The following is a 17693-nucleotide window of genomic DNA, read 5'->3' on the forward strand; positions in this document are numbered from 1 at the left end:
AGTGGGTGGATATTGTTCTACGATTGATTTTGTTCTGTATTGGCTACACAAACTACTCATTGCCAACTTAACATTTTGGTTGCCCTGGTTTAATTCAGCATTTTTTAGTCTTGCTTAAGTTTTGGTATTACATCAAAAGCTTTTCCGATTTTTTTTTTTTTTTCATTTTCCCATTGAGGTTTTTGCCTCATTTTTCAAAATGTAGTTGAAAATGGAATCTGAAATGAAGACTTGATGTAGAACTCAGCTATTTCTTTGAGGCATTCAGTGCTGGATAAACATCATGCAGTTGATAGGATGTACTTATTGCTATACAATTATACTTATGAAAAAAACATTCTGCATCTTTTCTCCTTCTCTAATTAACTTCAACTTCTGATATCATTGGACTCGCATACCTTAACATGATCTTACTGTCAAAGTGGCTAGACATTGTTCTGGTCAATAAAGAAACAATAAAAAGAAAGTGAAATTCAATACATTTATTTCTATACACTGGAATATGTTCTAAGAACCACAAATACTATACAATGAAGAACAAAGTCTTACTGTGTTGTGCACAAAATTAAGTGAACAAGAACCTTAGATGCTAAAAAAACACAATTTTAGGGTTTGTATTTCATTCTCAAGTCAATAAAAAAAAAAACTGGGTTTTTCATGTTGAAATAAATTCAGGTAATACAAAAAAATCTTCAGTTTAAAGTAATCTCAACATATTTAGTACAAATCTTGTGTAGGGTTAGTTAACACTTCACATTAAAATCTATACTGTCCAGTAATATATCTGGTCAGCTGAGAGAAATGACCATGACCACAGCTCTCCTTTCTAGTTCTAGGCTCTAGTTGTGAAGAATAGAGTCAAAAGCTTGTTGGATGAAGGGGTAAATGTCCAGTACTCTAGACTTGAGGGACAGCTGAAGAACAAACAAAAAAAACAACACATTTTCAATATTGTTTGTTAAGTCCAGATTGTATTAACATTTGGTCAGCTCAAAAAAGTTATTTATAAACAAATGCTGAAGAGGACATGCCACTAATATCAAGTCCCAAGTTATAAACAAAGTTACAGTGCTGGAGAAACTGAAAAGTTTTCTGGCCAGAAATGTAATCAATGAACTATTTATTTTTGTGTGTTGTCTGTACAATCCGAATGTTCAGTGTTAACTAACAGCTATACAATATTCAATGAAAGATGTGAATGGAAATTTTAATGCATCTTGGTCACATTCACAAGTTTGATTTTGAAATGACAGTTTGTTGTAGACATAAGGCATTAAGGACGAGTGCAGTATTTCACATGACTACGCAAACCCAGTTGTGACCTGCATCATTTTGCCAGATCTGATGCAGACAAAGCCATTGTCCCCCACAGGTTTATTTCATTCTTTTCTCCTTCTGAGCCTGTTTTTGACAAAGGCTTTTATTTGGACCTCAGATGGTGGGAAGCGTGGTCGAGAGCCTAAGTGCGCTTGAACTTGGCTTGTCTTGGCTACCTAGAAGGGGGCTCGAGGTTCGACACCCGACTCGGGCAGAGTTGCGTTTACTGAGCGCCTAAAGGCAGCACGAAAAACCAACTCCTAGATACCCCTCCCCCCCACCAGTCCACAAATGAGATTGGACCAAAGCGCTCTGAGCATGCTATAAGCATGAAAGTAGCGCTATATAAAAGCTATAATAAAAAAAAAAAAAAAAAGATGTGTGACAGAAACCTTCGTGAGATATGTAGCACTCTGAAGCCATAGTAAGGCAACAGCATCAACTTGTTTGTCATAACTCTGATAGTGGTTCATAAAGGAATGTTTTTTTTTTCTACTTTAAAAAGTACAACACATTCCCAGCAGTTATAAGGAGTGCCAGGTTAGTTGATGATTCAATGCTATTTATTTCATTTGTTGATTGGAAAATCGATAAAACTGTTATACGAATTATATTCACTGCTGAGTGGCAGAGCAGACTCCAAAGCTTTGCAGGCAGACAGAACAAGAGATGAAAACACCAAAATAAAATCTACAGTAATCTGCTGTCAGCACCCGTCTCAGAGCAGACTCCAAAGCTTTGGCAGGCAGACAGAATAAGAGATGAAAATACCAAAATAAAACCTACAGTAATCTGCTGTCAGCACCCGTCTCAGAGCAGACACCAAAGCTTTGGCAGGCAGACAGAATAAGAGATGAAAACACCAAAATAAAATCTACAGTAATCTGCTGTCAGCACCCGTCTCAGACTACTGAGCCACTATGATTGACAATTGACTTAAAGAGTGGTTTAGTCTGCGCAATCCACTATAAAAACACCTAGCACAGGCTGGATGGCTTGCAGCGTTTCACAAAACCTAGGTCCCAATTCTATGATTATTTCTGTGTAGTAAAGTAAACACATCATTCATATGCTCATTGTGTAGGGACAAAGCAGAGTGTACTAATATTACACCAACAATCCAATATGTATTGATAACTTCACTAGTATTACACCAACAAAGTATTAAAACAACAATCCAATATGTATTGATAACTTCATCTTCTAGCCAGCTTTTTGCTCCTGAGCTGTAAGCTCTTTTGCAGACTGCGCCAAGGAAAAATAGTGTGCTGTTTTCTTCAGTTGTTCAGCACTGCAGTATAGAGTGTTGGTTATGTTGGGCTAAGGTGGATTAGGAAGGAGCATTCAAAGAGACTAGTTTATGGTTTCATAAGGGTGGGTGCAGTGTCTACAAAGGGGTAGGTATGTGGGACTTCTTTTGTTAAGATGGTAATTTAACAGAGGTGTGTGTCCTGTTCTTTTGTTGGAAGATTGTAGATTGCTCTTGGCGGGGGGAGGACATTAATACTGTCCAGTTTGTTTAGCATGGTCATTACTTTGATGACAAGAAATGAGAAGCTACCAAGAGTAGGAAATCAAATACTTACAGTAAAATTAGACATGCCAGGTTGTATCTTCAGCTCAGCAAGCACTCTGATGCCATTGGTCAAGGAGAGAGATTGATACAGCATATCCTGGCCCTCGACGTTACGCTTGGCAATGGTGAAAATGTTGTTGTTCCTCAATTTCTGGGACACGGTATCTGGACAACATAAAGGTAGCCATTAGTGTAGCATAGCAACATCACGCATTTCATCATTCCATTACGTAATAACACGTTCAATTAAATCACTTAAAAAAAGAATACATCATTCCATTACATAATTACGCATTCAATCAAATCACTTAAAAACAATACATCATTCCATTCCATTATTAAGAAGAAAAATACATCACACACAAAGATGTACGAAAACAAATCACACACAAAAATGAAAAATACATCACATACAAAGATGTATAAAGACAAAAACATCCCATCAAATACAATGAGGTAAAAAAACAAATCACATCAAATACAAAGATGTACACAACAACAAATCCCATCACATACAAATGTGTTAAAATGATGGTGGTGAGTTTTTGTTACCTGCATTGTGTTGCACATTGGTGATGGTAGACTGGACTTCATTCTGGGATGGAATCTCCTTCCACGAGGACAAGAAATCTTTCTTGTCCATTTCACCTTCCTCTGTGAACAGGATGTGCAAGGGAATCTGACAGCTGAAGTAGAACACGCTAATATTGTTTTTGACTGCCACCTGGTGGAGATCAAAAAAACAACCATGTTTACACTGGATTCAAACTGAAATAGTATACACTGCAATTAATGTGAAGAAACCTGATATCTTATAAGTTACCTGTAAGTTTGTGAGTGGCTCCATCTTTTGAATCTGTCCTTGTGTGTTGAGTGCCAGGGAGGTACTTGCACTTTGGTTGGGAGGGAGGGGAGACTGCAGCTGTAGGGGTGTGGCCGGCTGGAGACCAAAACTAGAAGAAAACAAAACAAAATTCATGACAATAATAATCATAGCATTTATCATTGTAATTAGAATCAATAAAGCAGTCTTAGTTTTTTATTTCCCAACATTCATTGTGATAGTACGCAAAACCAAAGTTTTATAAACTCCTTTGCCACCAGGGTATCATGAGATATTTCTAACCAGTCTTTCCCATGGTGACCCAGACTGCATGCTTCTTCCACTGAGCCCTGATAATACTGGTCAATGAATTATGTCTAAATGTTTTAATCTAATCCAGTTTAAGAGATAAACTTGGCATGATTCTGGTGAGCAAGATGGAATACTAAGCCGTTCCATAAATGCAGCTGTTTATTGTATTTTGGTCTTTAAGTTTATTTCACCAACCAGTTTGAAAATTTATAAAATAGTGGTAACAGCTAAAATATTATAACAAACAAATGAAGCTCATGCTGAAACATTTACGTCACCCCAATCAGAGCCTCAAAGGACAAAGTCATATTGAAATATTTTTGTCACCCTAATCAGAGCCTCAAAGGACAAAGTCATACTGTAATATTTTTTTCACCCTAATCAGAGCCTCAAGGGACAAAGCCAACTTTGATTCAAAAATGGTTTCACACAGAAAAAAAAAATTTTCACTATTGTCATTGTGTCTCTTAAGCTAGAACTGACCTATTTTTATTAAACTGTATGGCGAAACCCATCATGGGCTGCATGGCTTTGTTTGTAAAGGTAAGTTCCATGTAGATCTGTTTGTTTCTTCTGGCAAATGTTCCTGTGACTTCCATGCCTTTACCTTTCACTGCTGTCAACCAAACCTGACAAATAGAATGATTTAGAGTTAATGGACCATGTAAAAACAAACAGAACAAAGAATCATTTTAAAGATTTTTTAAAACCTTTATTGCATTGAAACTAATGGAACAAAAAAGTATGTATATAAGTCTATGACAGATTGAAACTAATAAGAACAAAGACTCACAATAAACTATTGATGCATTGAAAGTACTAGAACAAAGACTCATTATGTTATGTAGCGAAGCCTATGTTAGACTGAGGTCAATGGTACAGAATCAATATATAGACAAAGCCAAGACACTAACTAAATACAAATGAAACAAAGACTCACCTCTTGTGGTGGGACATAAAACGAGGACTGTGTTGCTATACCAAATATATCATTCAAACCCCCAAGAGCATCCATACCTCCTCCGCCGCCTCCAAGCTATTCAACACACACAAAAATTCAAAGTTAGTTAAAAATATATAATTAAGTTCATAAATACAATCACTGAAATTTCAACCAATTTAATTTCTATCTTTTTTTTTTTAATATTGTGTAGTTCAAATACCATTCCTATTGTTTCCATTTCATGTATCCAATTTCTTTTGTAAACTTGGGGAAAAGGGCTATCTGGGAAGTTTCCATGCTGCCCTTTTGCATACACAACAACGCAGCTTAAGTCGAATCCCAATTCAAAATTCCTGGTTTATGACAGGATTCAAACTCAAGTGTCCTTATTAGGTAGCTAAGTGGTTTATGCTCAGCTTCCAAACCTGGGGTTCTGGGTTGAAATCACAGTGAAGATTGGGATTTGAATTTCAGGATTTTTAGGGTTTCTTGAATCCAGCAAACTCTAATGGGTACCTGTCTATAGTTGAGGAAAGTAAATGCACTTGGTCATTGTGCTGGCCACATGACACCTTGCCCATTAATTGTTGGCCTTAGATGACCTAAACATCATCTGCCCCATAGAGCGCAAGGTCTGAACTTTACTTTAAGTAGTTTATGCTACTCTGCTAATAAATCCATGTGTTAGTTTTATAGATGGTCCACAATACTCAATCTAATGGAGAGGGAGGTAAATAGGTGAGCTTTTTCAAAATTTGGGATATCTCCAAATATTTAGGAAAATTTGTTTCAGAGATTTTTTTTAATTACATAAAATATGCACATACTTAAGGAGCTAAAACCAGATTTTTATTTTATTCCGAATAAGCTACTGCTTTGAAATGTGTTCATAAATTTACAGTGCTGGGTGTATTTAAAGAAATAAAAAAATCATACCAAATTATCAAGACCTTCCCCTAACAAGTCCACAGCTCCAGATGGGGTAGGGGCAGAGATGGGTAACTGGCTCAACATCTGTTGCTGCTGGTAGGGTGTGGGGCCACCAAGGTCCATATCAAGTAAGTCTCCAATCAGAGAGTCCACCCCTGGAATGACTGTTGGCTGTTGCACAGGAGCAGGGTGGGGTTCACTTGAAGTCTCCCCGACTGCAGCATCACTGAAAAACACAACGAAAATAACGAGACGGTCACATATCCTTGTTTCATTTTCAGAAATTCATTATTTGTCACACCCTAAGGAAATACGCCTACAACAGAACTAGACTGGACATAGATTTGACCCGTCAGGGCACAACATGCAGAGAAAGACCAAAAAGAACATAGTGACGCAGTGTACCAGATGAAGCCGAGAGGGCAGGAAAGAGCTGGGAAACAATTAAAAAACTAGCAAGAGACCGTGGAGAATGGATTTCTGAGGCCTTATGTAACAAGAGGAATACAGAGAGTGGATGATATTCCTGATTATTAACCACCTTGTTTATGAGTGAGACAGGCTTAAAATTGGCTTACATTTTCATGGCAATAAATAATAATAAATACAATAATTCATTAATTCTTGCAAATACAAAATATGTCTTTAAACAAATCTAAGTAGATAACCTCTTTAATGTCATGACAAAATTAGGATAGTGATTATTATTAGTGCAAAGATGTTCTGGTCAACACAAGCAACTTTCCTTTAATTATTATCTTCTCTTTTGTTTTAAACACTATAAAACTGTTTAGGTTTATGAATACTTACTAAGCATCAAATCAAGTTGGAAACAAAAAACTGCTTCACTTTTAAAAAAATATGTATGAAAAAGAAACAGTCTACAAAGAACAAATTTAACATACGATTGATTTCTAGGCAGAGAACGTCTTGTGACACCACGCCCTTCAACAAACGCATTCGGCGGTTTGTGGTAAACTGAAGCCAAGCTTGCAATGTGGCAGATCAGTTCATCTAGCAGTGTCGGCTCTATCAAGTCTGTCTCCTCCGATATAAGAGGCTTGTCAGCCAGAACTACTTCTTTGGCCGCAGCCGGGTCAGTGGACAGCAGACGCCAATAAATGTAGCCACGGTCACGGAGATCTGGGTTGTCGCTGTCCTGAAAGTGTAGATGAAAAGAATTAGTTCATTTTGTTCTTGACATGATTAAATTCTTTTACTTTAACAACTAGTGAGAATACCAAGTAGAATTATAGGATCTAGGACATACTAGTCTCAAAGTCTAGAACAAAAATAATAATAATAATAATTTTATCTATAAAGGGCTGTTTACAAACAAAATGTAGGCTCAAGGCACTGTGATAACATTACATACACAAACACGAGAGCTCAATTGACAAACTAATCTAAAAAAGTTTTAAACAGGTAGGTCTTAATGTTTTTTTTTAAAGTAGTGTAGCATGTCTGTATGAGATCAATGGGGAGTGAGTTTCAAACCTTTGGTCCGTGCACTGAAAAAGCCCACAGACCGTAGCTTTTGAGAGAGAAACGTGGCACCACTAAAAGCGTTGAGTTCATTGAGCGCAGGGCTCTCTGAGAGACATATGGAGTGATCAGTTCGCTAAGGTACAAGGGCATCTCATTGTTATAGATACACTGATGGCAAAGTGTGGCCACCTCGTAGCCAACGAGTCTTTGAGTCTCAAGATATGCTTATTGAATAAAAGAACTGCCAGGGTACATAACTTGTAGAAATAGGAAAGTTTTATTTTAATCTGTTACAGTAGTCTAGAACCAAGAGTTGCTTGAGCCAGACAGGTAATACTGAAGGGAAAATGTACAAATGTCATTGTACAATTTTAAAAGGGAAATGTTATATTAAATTTTTGGCGTCATAAGTGATCAAGTAGCTGTGTTGACTTACATGAAAATTGAAGTCTTCTTGACATTATATAACAACAGAACATATTAGAATTGGGTCTACAGCATACTTCAGTCTACGTTTTGTAAGCAACAAATAAACTATGATAACAGCTAGGTCTTATGAAACAAGTTCAAAGGAACTACCTGTGTAGCCAGGGAGAGTACTTGTTGGACAAGTTCCTGTGTATCTGTTGGCCTCTTTAAAAACAACTTGACAATAGCAGTCAGCAGCTGAAGCTGAACCTGAAGAGAGAAATCAATGATAGTACTATAATTAACACTCCATGATAGTATTATATTAGCACTCCATGATAGTATTATTATTAGCACTCCATGATAGTATTATCATTAGCACTCAATGATATTATTATTAGAGCTCCATGATAGTATTATTATTACAGCTCCATGATAGTATTATAATTAGCACTCCATGATAGTATTATAATTAGCACTTCATGAAACAAATGATCTTAACATCATTTGCCCCATAGATCGCAAAATCTGAAAGGATAAACTATGAAAATATCATCATTAGCACTCCATGATAGCATTATTATGTGAGCTCCATGATAGTATTATTAGCACTCCATAAAAGTATTATTAGAAGATTAAAAATGTGTTTTGTTGTGTGTGTTTTTTGTTTGATAATAATTAACACTAGCTACCTGTGTGTTCTCATCTTGAAAACCTTCCAAAAAGCTCTCCAGCAATTCATCAGCATTGTCAATTCTTTCTGCATATTCACCAATGATCCATATCATTGAGGCTCTATGGATTTAGATACACAGCATGAGTTGTTGATTTAAGATAAGAAACTAGTGTCAGCAGTGATGAGCATGCTATAAGCATGAAAGATGTGCTACATAAAGCAATTAAAACAACAAAAAAACAAAACAAAACAAAAAAACAGCTGCTTAGAAGACATACATAAAGTTGAATAGTTTAAAGACTTCACAAGACATACGTCAAGACTTCAGAAGACAGATCAAGTTGAAATAGTTTAAAGTGTAACTACCTGGCTTCTGGCTCGTCTAAAGTGTCCAGATTTTCACACAATGTGGCAATGATACTTTCATATTTGTTTGGATATTTTCTGAAGATATCCTGAGGGGTCAAAGAAAAAGTCAAGTAAACAGCTTATATCAGAAGTTTTAAACAAGCACAAGGGAGATAAGAATGCCCACACACACAAACATAAGAAGAAACGGTACATTTCATCAGTAGTGAAAACAAAGAAGGGAGTGACTATCCAACTATCACTGAGTTGCATACCTTGATGACTACAATAGCTTCCTGGACTACATAGTTCACTTTGGTTTGGATCAAATCCAAAAGTGTGCTGACACACCGCTCTGCTGCCTGTTCCACCTTGATGGCACATCTACCAATGGCACGCACAGATTTACGGACAAAGTCGACGTCAACTTCAGTAGCATACCTATTTAAAAAATGTGGAAAAGTAAAAATAAAATGGAGAAAGCAACACTTTCCAACCTACATTAAATTTTAATTTCTACTTTCTGACCTACACTAAATTTTAATTTCTACTTTCTGACCTACACTAAATTTTAATTTCTACTTTCCGACCTACACTAAATTTTAATTTCTACTTTCTGACCTACACTAAATTTTAATTTCTACTTTCTGACCTACACTAAATTTTAATTTCTACTTTCTGACCTACACTAAATTTTAATTTCTACTTTCTGACCTACACTAAATTTTAATTTCTACTTTCTGACCTACACTAAATTTTAATTTCTACTTTCTGACCTACACTAAATTTTAATTTCTACTTTCTGACCTACACTAAATTTTAATTTCTACTTTCTGACCTACACTAAATTTTAATTTCTACTTTCTGACCTACACTAAATTTTAATTTCTACTTTCTGACCTACACTAAATTTTAATTTCTACTTTCTGACCTACACTAAATTTTAATTTCTACTTTCTGACCTACATTAAATTTTAATTTCTAGGCCCATTTCTGCTTTAACCTTCAACACAGGCTTTTCAACTCAATCCTTATTATAATAAAATGTTATTTTAACACATTCTGCCATGCGCAAATAAATCCTGAACCCTCCCTTTCCAATTCTTTTCCTTCCCGAAACTGTCGAGAATCCATAATGAACCTACTCTTTTAGCTCAGCCAGAACTTGAGCAATGTTGCCTTGGTTGGTCAGACGAATCATGATGTCCAGTTTCTCAAGCTTCACGTAGATTGGGTCATTGTATTTCACAAAGAACACTTTCATCTCAGTCTTCAAGATGTCGGACCTGAAGAACAAACATGGAAGGCAAACTTTTGTTTTGAAACATTAAAAAAATGTGTCCTAATAAGGCACAGTGGCTGAGTGATAAAATGCTTGGATTCCTAATGGAGGGGTCCTGGGTTCAAATCCTGTGATTTTTTATTTCAGGATCTTTAAGGCACCTCTGAGTCTACCCAGCTCTAATGGGTACCTGACATTAGTTGAGAAAAAGTAAAGGCAGTTGGTTGTTGTGCTGCCCACATGATACCGTCATAAACTGTGGGCCACAGAAACAGATGACTTTTACATCATTCGCTCTTTAGATTGCAAGGTCTGAAAGGGGAACTTTAATTTTTAGAACGACAGTGGAATATTTCAGAGCAAATTATATATTTTTTATAGTTTGGACTAAAACTGCGGAAAGCTCCAGTAATGGTTTTTGATGAAACATATATAAAATGATAAGATAAATTTAATATTTTTATGGACATTAAATTTACATTGGACAATAATAATATTTTTTCTATATTAAGGAGTACAAAAAAAAAAGCTAAGCGAATCCTAGAATAACTGATCGACTTGGCTATCGAGCAAATGACTAGATCAAAGGAAATCAACATAAAGAAATCAGGTGAACAGTTTACCTCTTCTGAACAATCAGGTTGATGTTTCTTAGAGCAACATACTGAATCTCAGGTTCAGCCGAGAGAAGAGTGACCAGCGGTGGGGACAACTTCTTGACCAGCATGGTGACATAGTCACTGTGGATGTCCAGCACCTCCATGTACTTCATGATCACCTGTCCAGCACATAGAAACAAGATCACTAACGGTCAAACTCAAATAAGCATTACTTAATGGTGCATCATGAAGTCACTGTGTTACACAGCATTAACAATTTAAAATTGAAACGCTGTTAGAAAGATAGATTTAGTTTTATTTCTATCCTACTTAATAACTGCCAGTAGAATTGATGGATTAACTCTTTCTCTCCGTAATTATTTTCCCACGTTTTGAAGGAATTCTTCATTTTGCTCATTACTACTTCACTACTCCTGTTATGATTGGGCTTCAATAGCTTTGTTGTTTGTTATCAGAAAATGTTGTATTTGGTATAGAATTAAAGAGAAATGCATGCTCTTTTCATATAATTCAAAGTCAAGTTTTAAAAAATTAAACATTAATTTAATTTAATGAGGTCAAATCAACAATGGTATCGTCGATTAGGAGAGAAAGAGTTAAATGTGTTTATAAAAAAACTAAATGGTGTAACTTGCATCTTTGAATTTTAGAACCAAAGCTATGTACACTTTGACTTTCAGTTTCAAATTACTGACTACAATAAATAGAACATATACTGACTGACAGAACTAGATTTATGTTAAGACTATCCCTTTAATAATATACTCACTTTAACAGCTGACAGTACAACAGCAGCATTAGCATGGGCCAACCTTGGTGTCACTCTCTCACAGATACTTGGGAAAATGAAATAATAAAAAAAGATTATTTTCTGACCAAATCTACAAAAGCTAGTGGGCAAATGAAAATAAAAAAAACAGTCAGTGGAACATTTAAAAAAGTCAACAAATATTTGAAGAAATCAGTGGAACATTAGAAGAAGTCAGTGGAACATTAGAAGAAGTCAGTGGAACATTAGAAGAAGTCAGTGGAACATTAGAAGAAGTCAGTGGAACATTAGAAGAAGTCAGTGGAACATTAGAAGAAGTCAGTGGAACATTAGAAGAAGTCAGTGGAACATTAGAAGAAGTCAGTGGAACATTAGAAGAAGTCAGTGGAACATTAGAAGAAGTCAGAGAAATATTTGTAAAACATCAAATTTCATTTTAAAAAGCCTACCTTTGAGCTTCTTTTTCATCTTTAGGAATGTAGTTGGAAATTGAATCCAAAATAAAGACTTGGCCCCATCTGTGGAATTGTAAACAAACAAAAATGGACATAAATATGGTAGCCATTTAGCTGAATAAGAAATAATTGGATGTAATCTATGGTGTTTATTTTTTACATGGGAAAACAAACTAGTCAACAAAAGTTTAATAATAACTGCCAAGGTTCAAACTACCCAGAACACTACCATGATTAGATCCAAGTACATGGAAGCTGCAATGATGTATTTGAAACTGAATGACAATTTTATGTGAATTTAATTTGTAAATGAATGAATGGATTATTTGTACGTAAACAATTCTATTGTTAATTAATCTGTGCAAAATTAGACAGAGTTCTCTAAGCTGAATGAAATAACAAGGAAAACATACTCTGTGCATTCATTCAGAGCAGTCAACAGTTTGTTGATTGTCCCAGAATTCATCTCAAGACTTGGCTGAGCATTGGAAGACGTTTCCAAAATCTCAGAAATAGCTGCCACAGCATTAGCCACCACCTGAAAAGAAGATCAAGTGAGGGCGTAAAGAAATTACTTTTCATATTATTAGACACCACCCACATGAGCCCTAAGTCCACTGGGTGAAAATTAAGTTTCATTCATTTCTTTTAGCAGACATCTAAATACATTTGAATCAATGGTATGACAGTAACAATTAAATACATCTAGTCTTTAGATTGAGAGAATAGTTTCAAAAAGAATTAAATAAAGCTTATTGAGTCCAAGTAAAAATATTGCTTAAGCATTTATATGGCCACATCACAAGGTCCTCAGGATTTGCTAAGACCTTCCTTCAGGGAACAGTACCAGGAAAAAGAAGAAGAGGCAGACAGAGAACACAATGGGAAAATAATATACAAGAATGGACAGACCTATCACTGAAAGAAATTCTACCCAAGGCAAAAGACAGGGATGAATGGAGAATGGAGAAAGATGGTCAACAACAGATCTTCTTGTGTGGTCCCCCAACAGTTTAACAGACTAAGGGATAGGTGAAGGTGAAATATTTATACAGGTAAAAGGGTCTTTAATAATGTATAAAGAACCTTGAAATAAGTTCTGGGATAAAAAATGAAAAACAAAAACTGTTTAAAAAGTAAACTGTAACATGTTAATGAAAGAAACTATCAATTTACCATGGGATTGGAATCTGAAAGCAAATCTTTGAGAGCATCTAGAAATCCCTGATCTTCTACCAGCTGTGCATTAATGTCATGCAGTTTGGCGACACAGACAGCTGCAGTTTTTCTGACATAAGGATCCTCGTCCTTCAAACACTTGCGCAGTGGCTCACACAAGTACTCAGTGATCTTGTCTACACGGATGCACCCCATGGTTCGGACTGCCAGAGCCCTGATTAGAGGGTTGGGATCTTCACAATCCTGTTGTATTAATTGATAGCCACATTATGTTTTCAATAACAAATCATTTTGGGATAAATCTACTTGAATTAATGGAAAGCTTTGGAGGAATCTTTACACATGAAGAATACAGTTTTCATCTAACAAAATCATTACAATTAAATCATACCATTGAAATAACTATTGCTACGATATTTTACTCAAAACTCTGATAAAAGAAAATGGTCACTGACCCTGACAAAAGTGTTGACAGATATGATGGCCACGTCTGGCTGGGTCTTAGCATAGTTCATCAAATATAGATACACAAGTTTCTTCAATTCCAGATTATCAGTCTGCATACAGTTGACAACATCTGCAAACAATGCACTGAAACAAAGAAAAAGCTAACGTGACATTAAAACTAAAAATTCTAACAAATGAAAATTATAAATATTTTAAATATTAAAATGGAATGCTACATTACAAGAATAATAAAAAATCCTGAAGTAATCAGACCAATTTCAAAAATTAAATTTAACTCCTTAAAAAAAATTAAAAAGGGCATTAATATTGTAATGTAATAAGTATATCTCTCATATCTCTATTTTTCCAAATACAGGGGAAACTAGACCCAATTGTTCAATTATAGTTTTTTATATTCAATAAAAAAAAAAAAGAAAGAAAGAAGTATTCAAGAATACATTACAATAAATAATTACAGTACCTGACATCTTTACCGACTGTCATGCTGGCGATGACTTTTTTAACAGCTTCTTTCTTTTTCTCTTTCTTATCACTGTTGAGCTCAGCTTTCAACTCAAATATCTCACCTAAAATACAAACATGCACATAACTTGGTTTTTAGTTGCTTAATAATGAAAAGTTCAGAATAAACAAAATGCACAAGTAAATACTATTTTAAAAAACGCTAGGGATCTAGGGTGGCTGAGTGATAAAGCACTTAGCTTCCAAACTGGGGGTCCTTGGTTTGAATCCCGTTGAAGACTAGGATTTTTAATTTCAGGATCTTTGGGCACCTCTGAGTCCACCCAGCATTAATGGGTAACTGACAATAGTTGGGGAAAAGTAATGGCGGTTGGTCGTTATATTGACCATATAACAACCTCATTACCAATTGACCACAGAAACAGATAACCTTTACATCATCTGCCCTATAGATCGCAAGGTCTGAAAGGGGAAGTATGTTTTCTAAAAAAAAATAAAGGTTATCTTCTGTACATTACACACATTAACGTGTTTACATAAATGTGTAGCAGTAAATTTCTGAAAGCTATAAGAGGAAGTAATGCAGCTGTCAAAATAATATTGTCTGGGATCCCTACAACTCAATCATTTAGAGGTCCATACTGTACATTTATGCAATTTTCATACACAAATATACTTTTGTTGAAAAACAAAAATTGAAAGCATCTTATCTATTTCATAAATGCAATTTTTTAAAATTACAATTAAAATCATGGCCAACAAAGCTATGGTAATTCATTTTCTAAATTTTTGTTTTAAAAAATCATAAATTAATTGTCTGTGTAGCAACAATCTATTCTACAGAGCAGTATGTTACCAACTAAAATGCCGTCATTTAAAGTAACTTACCCTTTTTGGTGGTTGTGAAATACTTTGAGTCCGTCATTTTGAACTTTTTTTAATTTCTGAAAAGCATCATAGTTTATTAAAACGTGAAATATTAAAATAATGGTATGAAAATAAGGAATACATTTTCTTCAAATTCTAATATTAGAATGATCACTTTACTTATTACATCTATTTATTATAAATGTTAAATTTATCTAATTTGTGTCAGCTGACTACACACACACCACTACTCCTATCTGCGTCACCACCAGAGTCATAACAATAATAATATCAAACTTGATAAATTTAATTATTTCAGAAAGACCATGACTAAACTCTACATATAATCAGTTGTGTCTTCCTTTATTCAAAATAATATTGCTATTAATAAAAATTCTAATCTGATTATTCTGATGAAAAAAAGGCAGTTGTTAATGTCTGCCTGTTGTGTTGTGGTATACATGATAAGCTGTCCTTTGGTGGTCTTGAAGGTCCCAAGTTCAAACCCTGCCATCCCACATTGTCCTACTTCGCAAAGGCCTTCAGAAGGGTGGTTTGGGCTAGAATGTAGAACATCTTAGGACATCTAGATCTAATTATTAATTTTCAGAATCTGAAAAGACTGAAGGAACATCCCAAACAAACAATTCAAACATGTAAAATACTAAAACAAAATTGAAAATAAAACAATTACTTTATCTTTAATTATTACAAAGACAACACAAAGTCCAAGTATTTTAGTTCTTTAATATTTAGATTGCCATTCATTTACTTGATTTACACAGTTTAGTAAAGTTTAGTTAGGACAGGAGTTAAACAAATTATGATTTTATTATCTTCTCTTTTAAATAGAGTAATAAATATTGAACTGTCTGAATGCTATTGTGACTATTCAAGTTGTTTCCATTATTGGCATTATAATCATTATTTATTCTCTGGCACTCTATTCACTATTGAATCTATTTAATCTATCCGTAATTCGTCTCTACTACTCTCTACGACTCTAGGCTAGGCCTAGGACACGCCCCCTCACGTCACTGAAATTTCTGACTCAATTTTTTATTAGACCTTCCAATATTCGAACTGCCAACTTCTACTTTAGTATTAGATTTACAAACTATTATTTACCTTGATACTATAAATAAAGATATAGAATCCAGATCTAGATCTAAAAAAAAAGTTTTAGATCTAGTCTAGCTGTCAATATTATAACAATAATTTGTCACCGACAGGAAGTGACATCAGTGACACTCTCAAATTATAAACAACAGACCTATATATTCTATAGATCTAAATGCAAGTGTGTATAGGTGTCGAACAAAAAAATATATATTAAAAAAAGATACAAACTCTTTAATAAATAGGTAATTGAAAAGCTAGATCTAGGTTCAACAAACTAGATAATTTTATACATTCTTAAACAAAGAATAATTCAAAAAGATAACTCAAAAGATAGATACATAAAAATTACTATAAATCAAATATTTTATTAGCCCTAACAGGCAATTTGAGAAGATCTAGATCTAAATGGCCTGTATTTTTTTAGTGAGTCAAATATAATTTTTTTAATCGCTGGACCTAAAAGTTTATTACAGACAATAATTTTAATTAGGAATTATGACAGAAGTGAGTCACGGAGAAATAGTCTGATATTAATTAATATAAATTTAGAGTCTTTTTAAAATGAGGCCTCAATTTTGTAATTTCAGTGCAATTAATTTGACAAAATGAAGATTTATGTGCAGAAATTTATGCGCAGAAGAAAATTAAAAGTTTTTTTTTTTTTTAAGAAATGGCCTATTAATGAAGCTATTATAGATTTATACACCCTTGCACTAGTACTGTTTCTAATAGCTTTATCCAAGTTAAACCAATTTTAGATACTGTTATAAGATATCTATAGAACTACTTCAAGAAATCATTCTCTCCTTGTCAGTTGCGTGAAAAGATGCTTAAATTTTTACGGTTACCCAAGTAAGACCATATATCTGTATGAGTGGCGACCGTGCATCAAAATTAAAATTGTTTGGCCAGCTAAAATTGTTAGTCGTAACAAAAGGGCCTCTTAAAAATGCTATAAAGACCAGCTTAGGTGCAATCTTGCTTGAAATGGCATAGAAGAGATTAAAGGAATGCAGCTAGGTGGCTTCCAAATGAGACAGATGCAAGTTTTATAAAAATAAACCTCGCCTTATTGAATAGCTGAAGCAATAACTTGATATTCTGTTAGAATATAACACGTTAAGATTCGGAACCAAGTCTTATATATCTGTAGCTTTTAGACATATTTCGCAAGCAGCAGAAGCAGCGGAAGGAGAAGGCGAAGTGGACAATCGCATCGCGCAGAGATATGGAGAGTACCAAATAACAATGCAGGCAAGGTCAAGGCACTCACCAAGAAATGATTACGACACATTATAGATTTGAGATGGCCAAAAAAATTATCTAACTAACGTCTATTACAAACAGCACAGCAAACACCAATTGAACAGGCAATCAAAAAAGGCAAATGGGATTTGATTGGTATGTCAATGTAAAAATCAAGCGAAAATATTTCAAATCAGGTTCTAAACTGAAACCCACAGATTAAGATTAATGCTGTGATCTCAACAAAACAAAAAGCAAAGATGACAGGATATACATGGACCCAAAAGAAATTGACCAGAACAGAGTACATAAGCAAAGTACTTTTGGGGTTATATGCTATAGTCTAAAGGATTAAGTCAAGTAGGCCTAGGTCAAGTGAATGCAATAAAAGTTGAAGAAATAT

The 17693-nt window shown here is 34.6% G+C and overlaps 1 protein-coding gene across 1 annotated transcript; it reads right to left on the reverse strand.

The window, feature by feature from the left end:
- Window positions 1–467: 467 nt before the first annotated feature.
- Window positions 468–16189, reverse strand: LOC106073779 (AP-1 complex subunit beta-1-like). The gene is made up of 22 exons (XM_056006103.1): window positions 16052–16189; window positions 14945–15000; window positions 14055–14160; window positions 13582–13717; window positions 13124–13369; window positions 12361–12485; window positions 11942–12010; window positions 11493–11559; window positions 10727–10881; window positions 9967–10107; window positions 9097–9262; window positions 8840–8928; window positions 8490–8592; window positions 7969–8067; window positions 6807–7060; window positions 5908–6127; window positions 4969–5064; window positions 4512–4657; window positions 3717–3846; window positions 3446–3617; window positions 2904–3058; window positions 468–914 (listed from the first exon to the last, which is right to left on the reverse strand). Exons 2-22 carry the CDS (start codon window positions 14979–14981, stop codon window positions 840–842), a joined length of 2787 nt encoding a protein of 928 aa, XP_055862078.1. The 5' UTR covers window positions 14982–15000; window positions 16052–16189; the 3' UTR covers window positions 468–839.
- Between the last annotated feature and the right edge of the window lie 1504 nt (window positions 16190–17693).

Source organism: Biomphalaria glabrata, chromosome 12 (assembly GCF_947242115.1).
Source record: "Biomphalaria glabrata chromosome 12, xgBioGlab47.1, whole genome shotgun sequence".
In the NCBI taxonomy this organism is placed as follows: domain Eukaryota; kingdom Metazoa; phylum Mollusca; class Gastropoda; family Planorbidae; genus Biomphalaria; species Biomphalaria glabrata.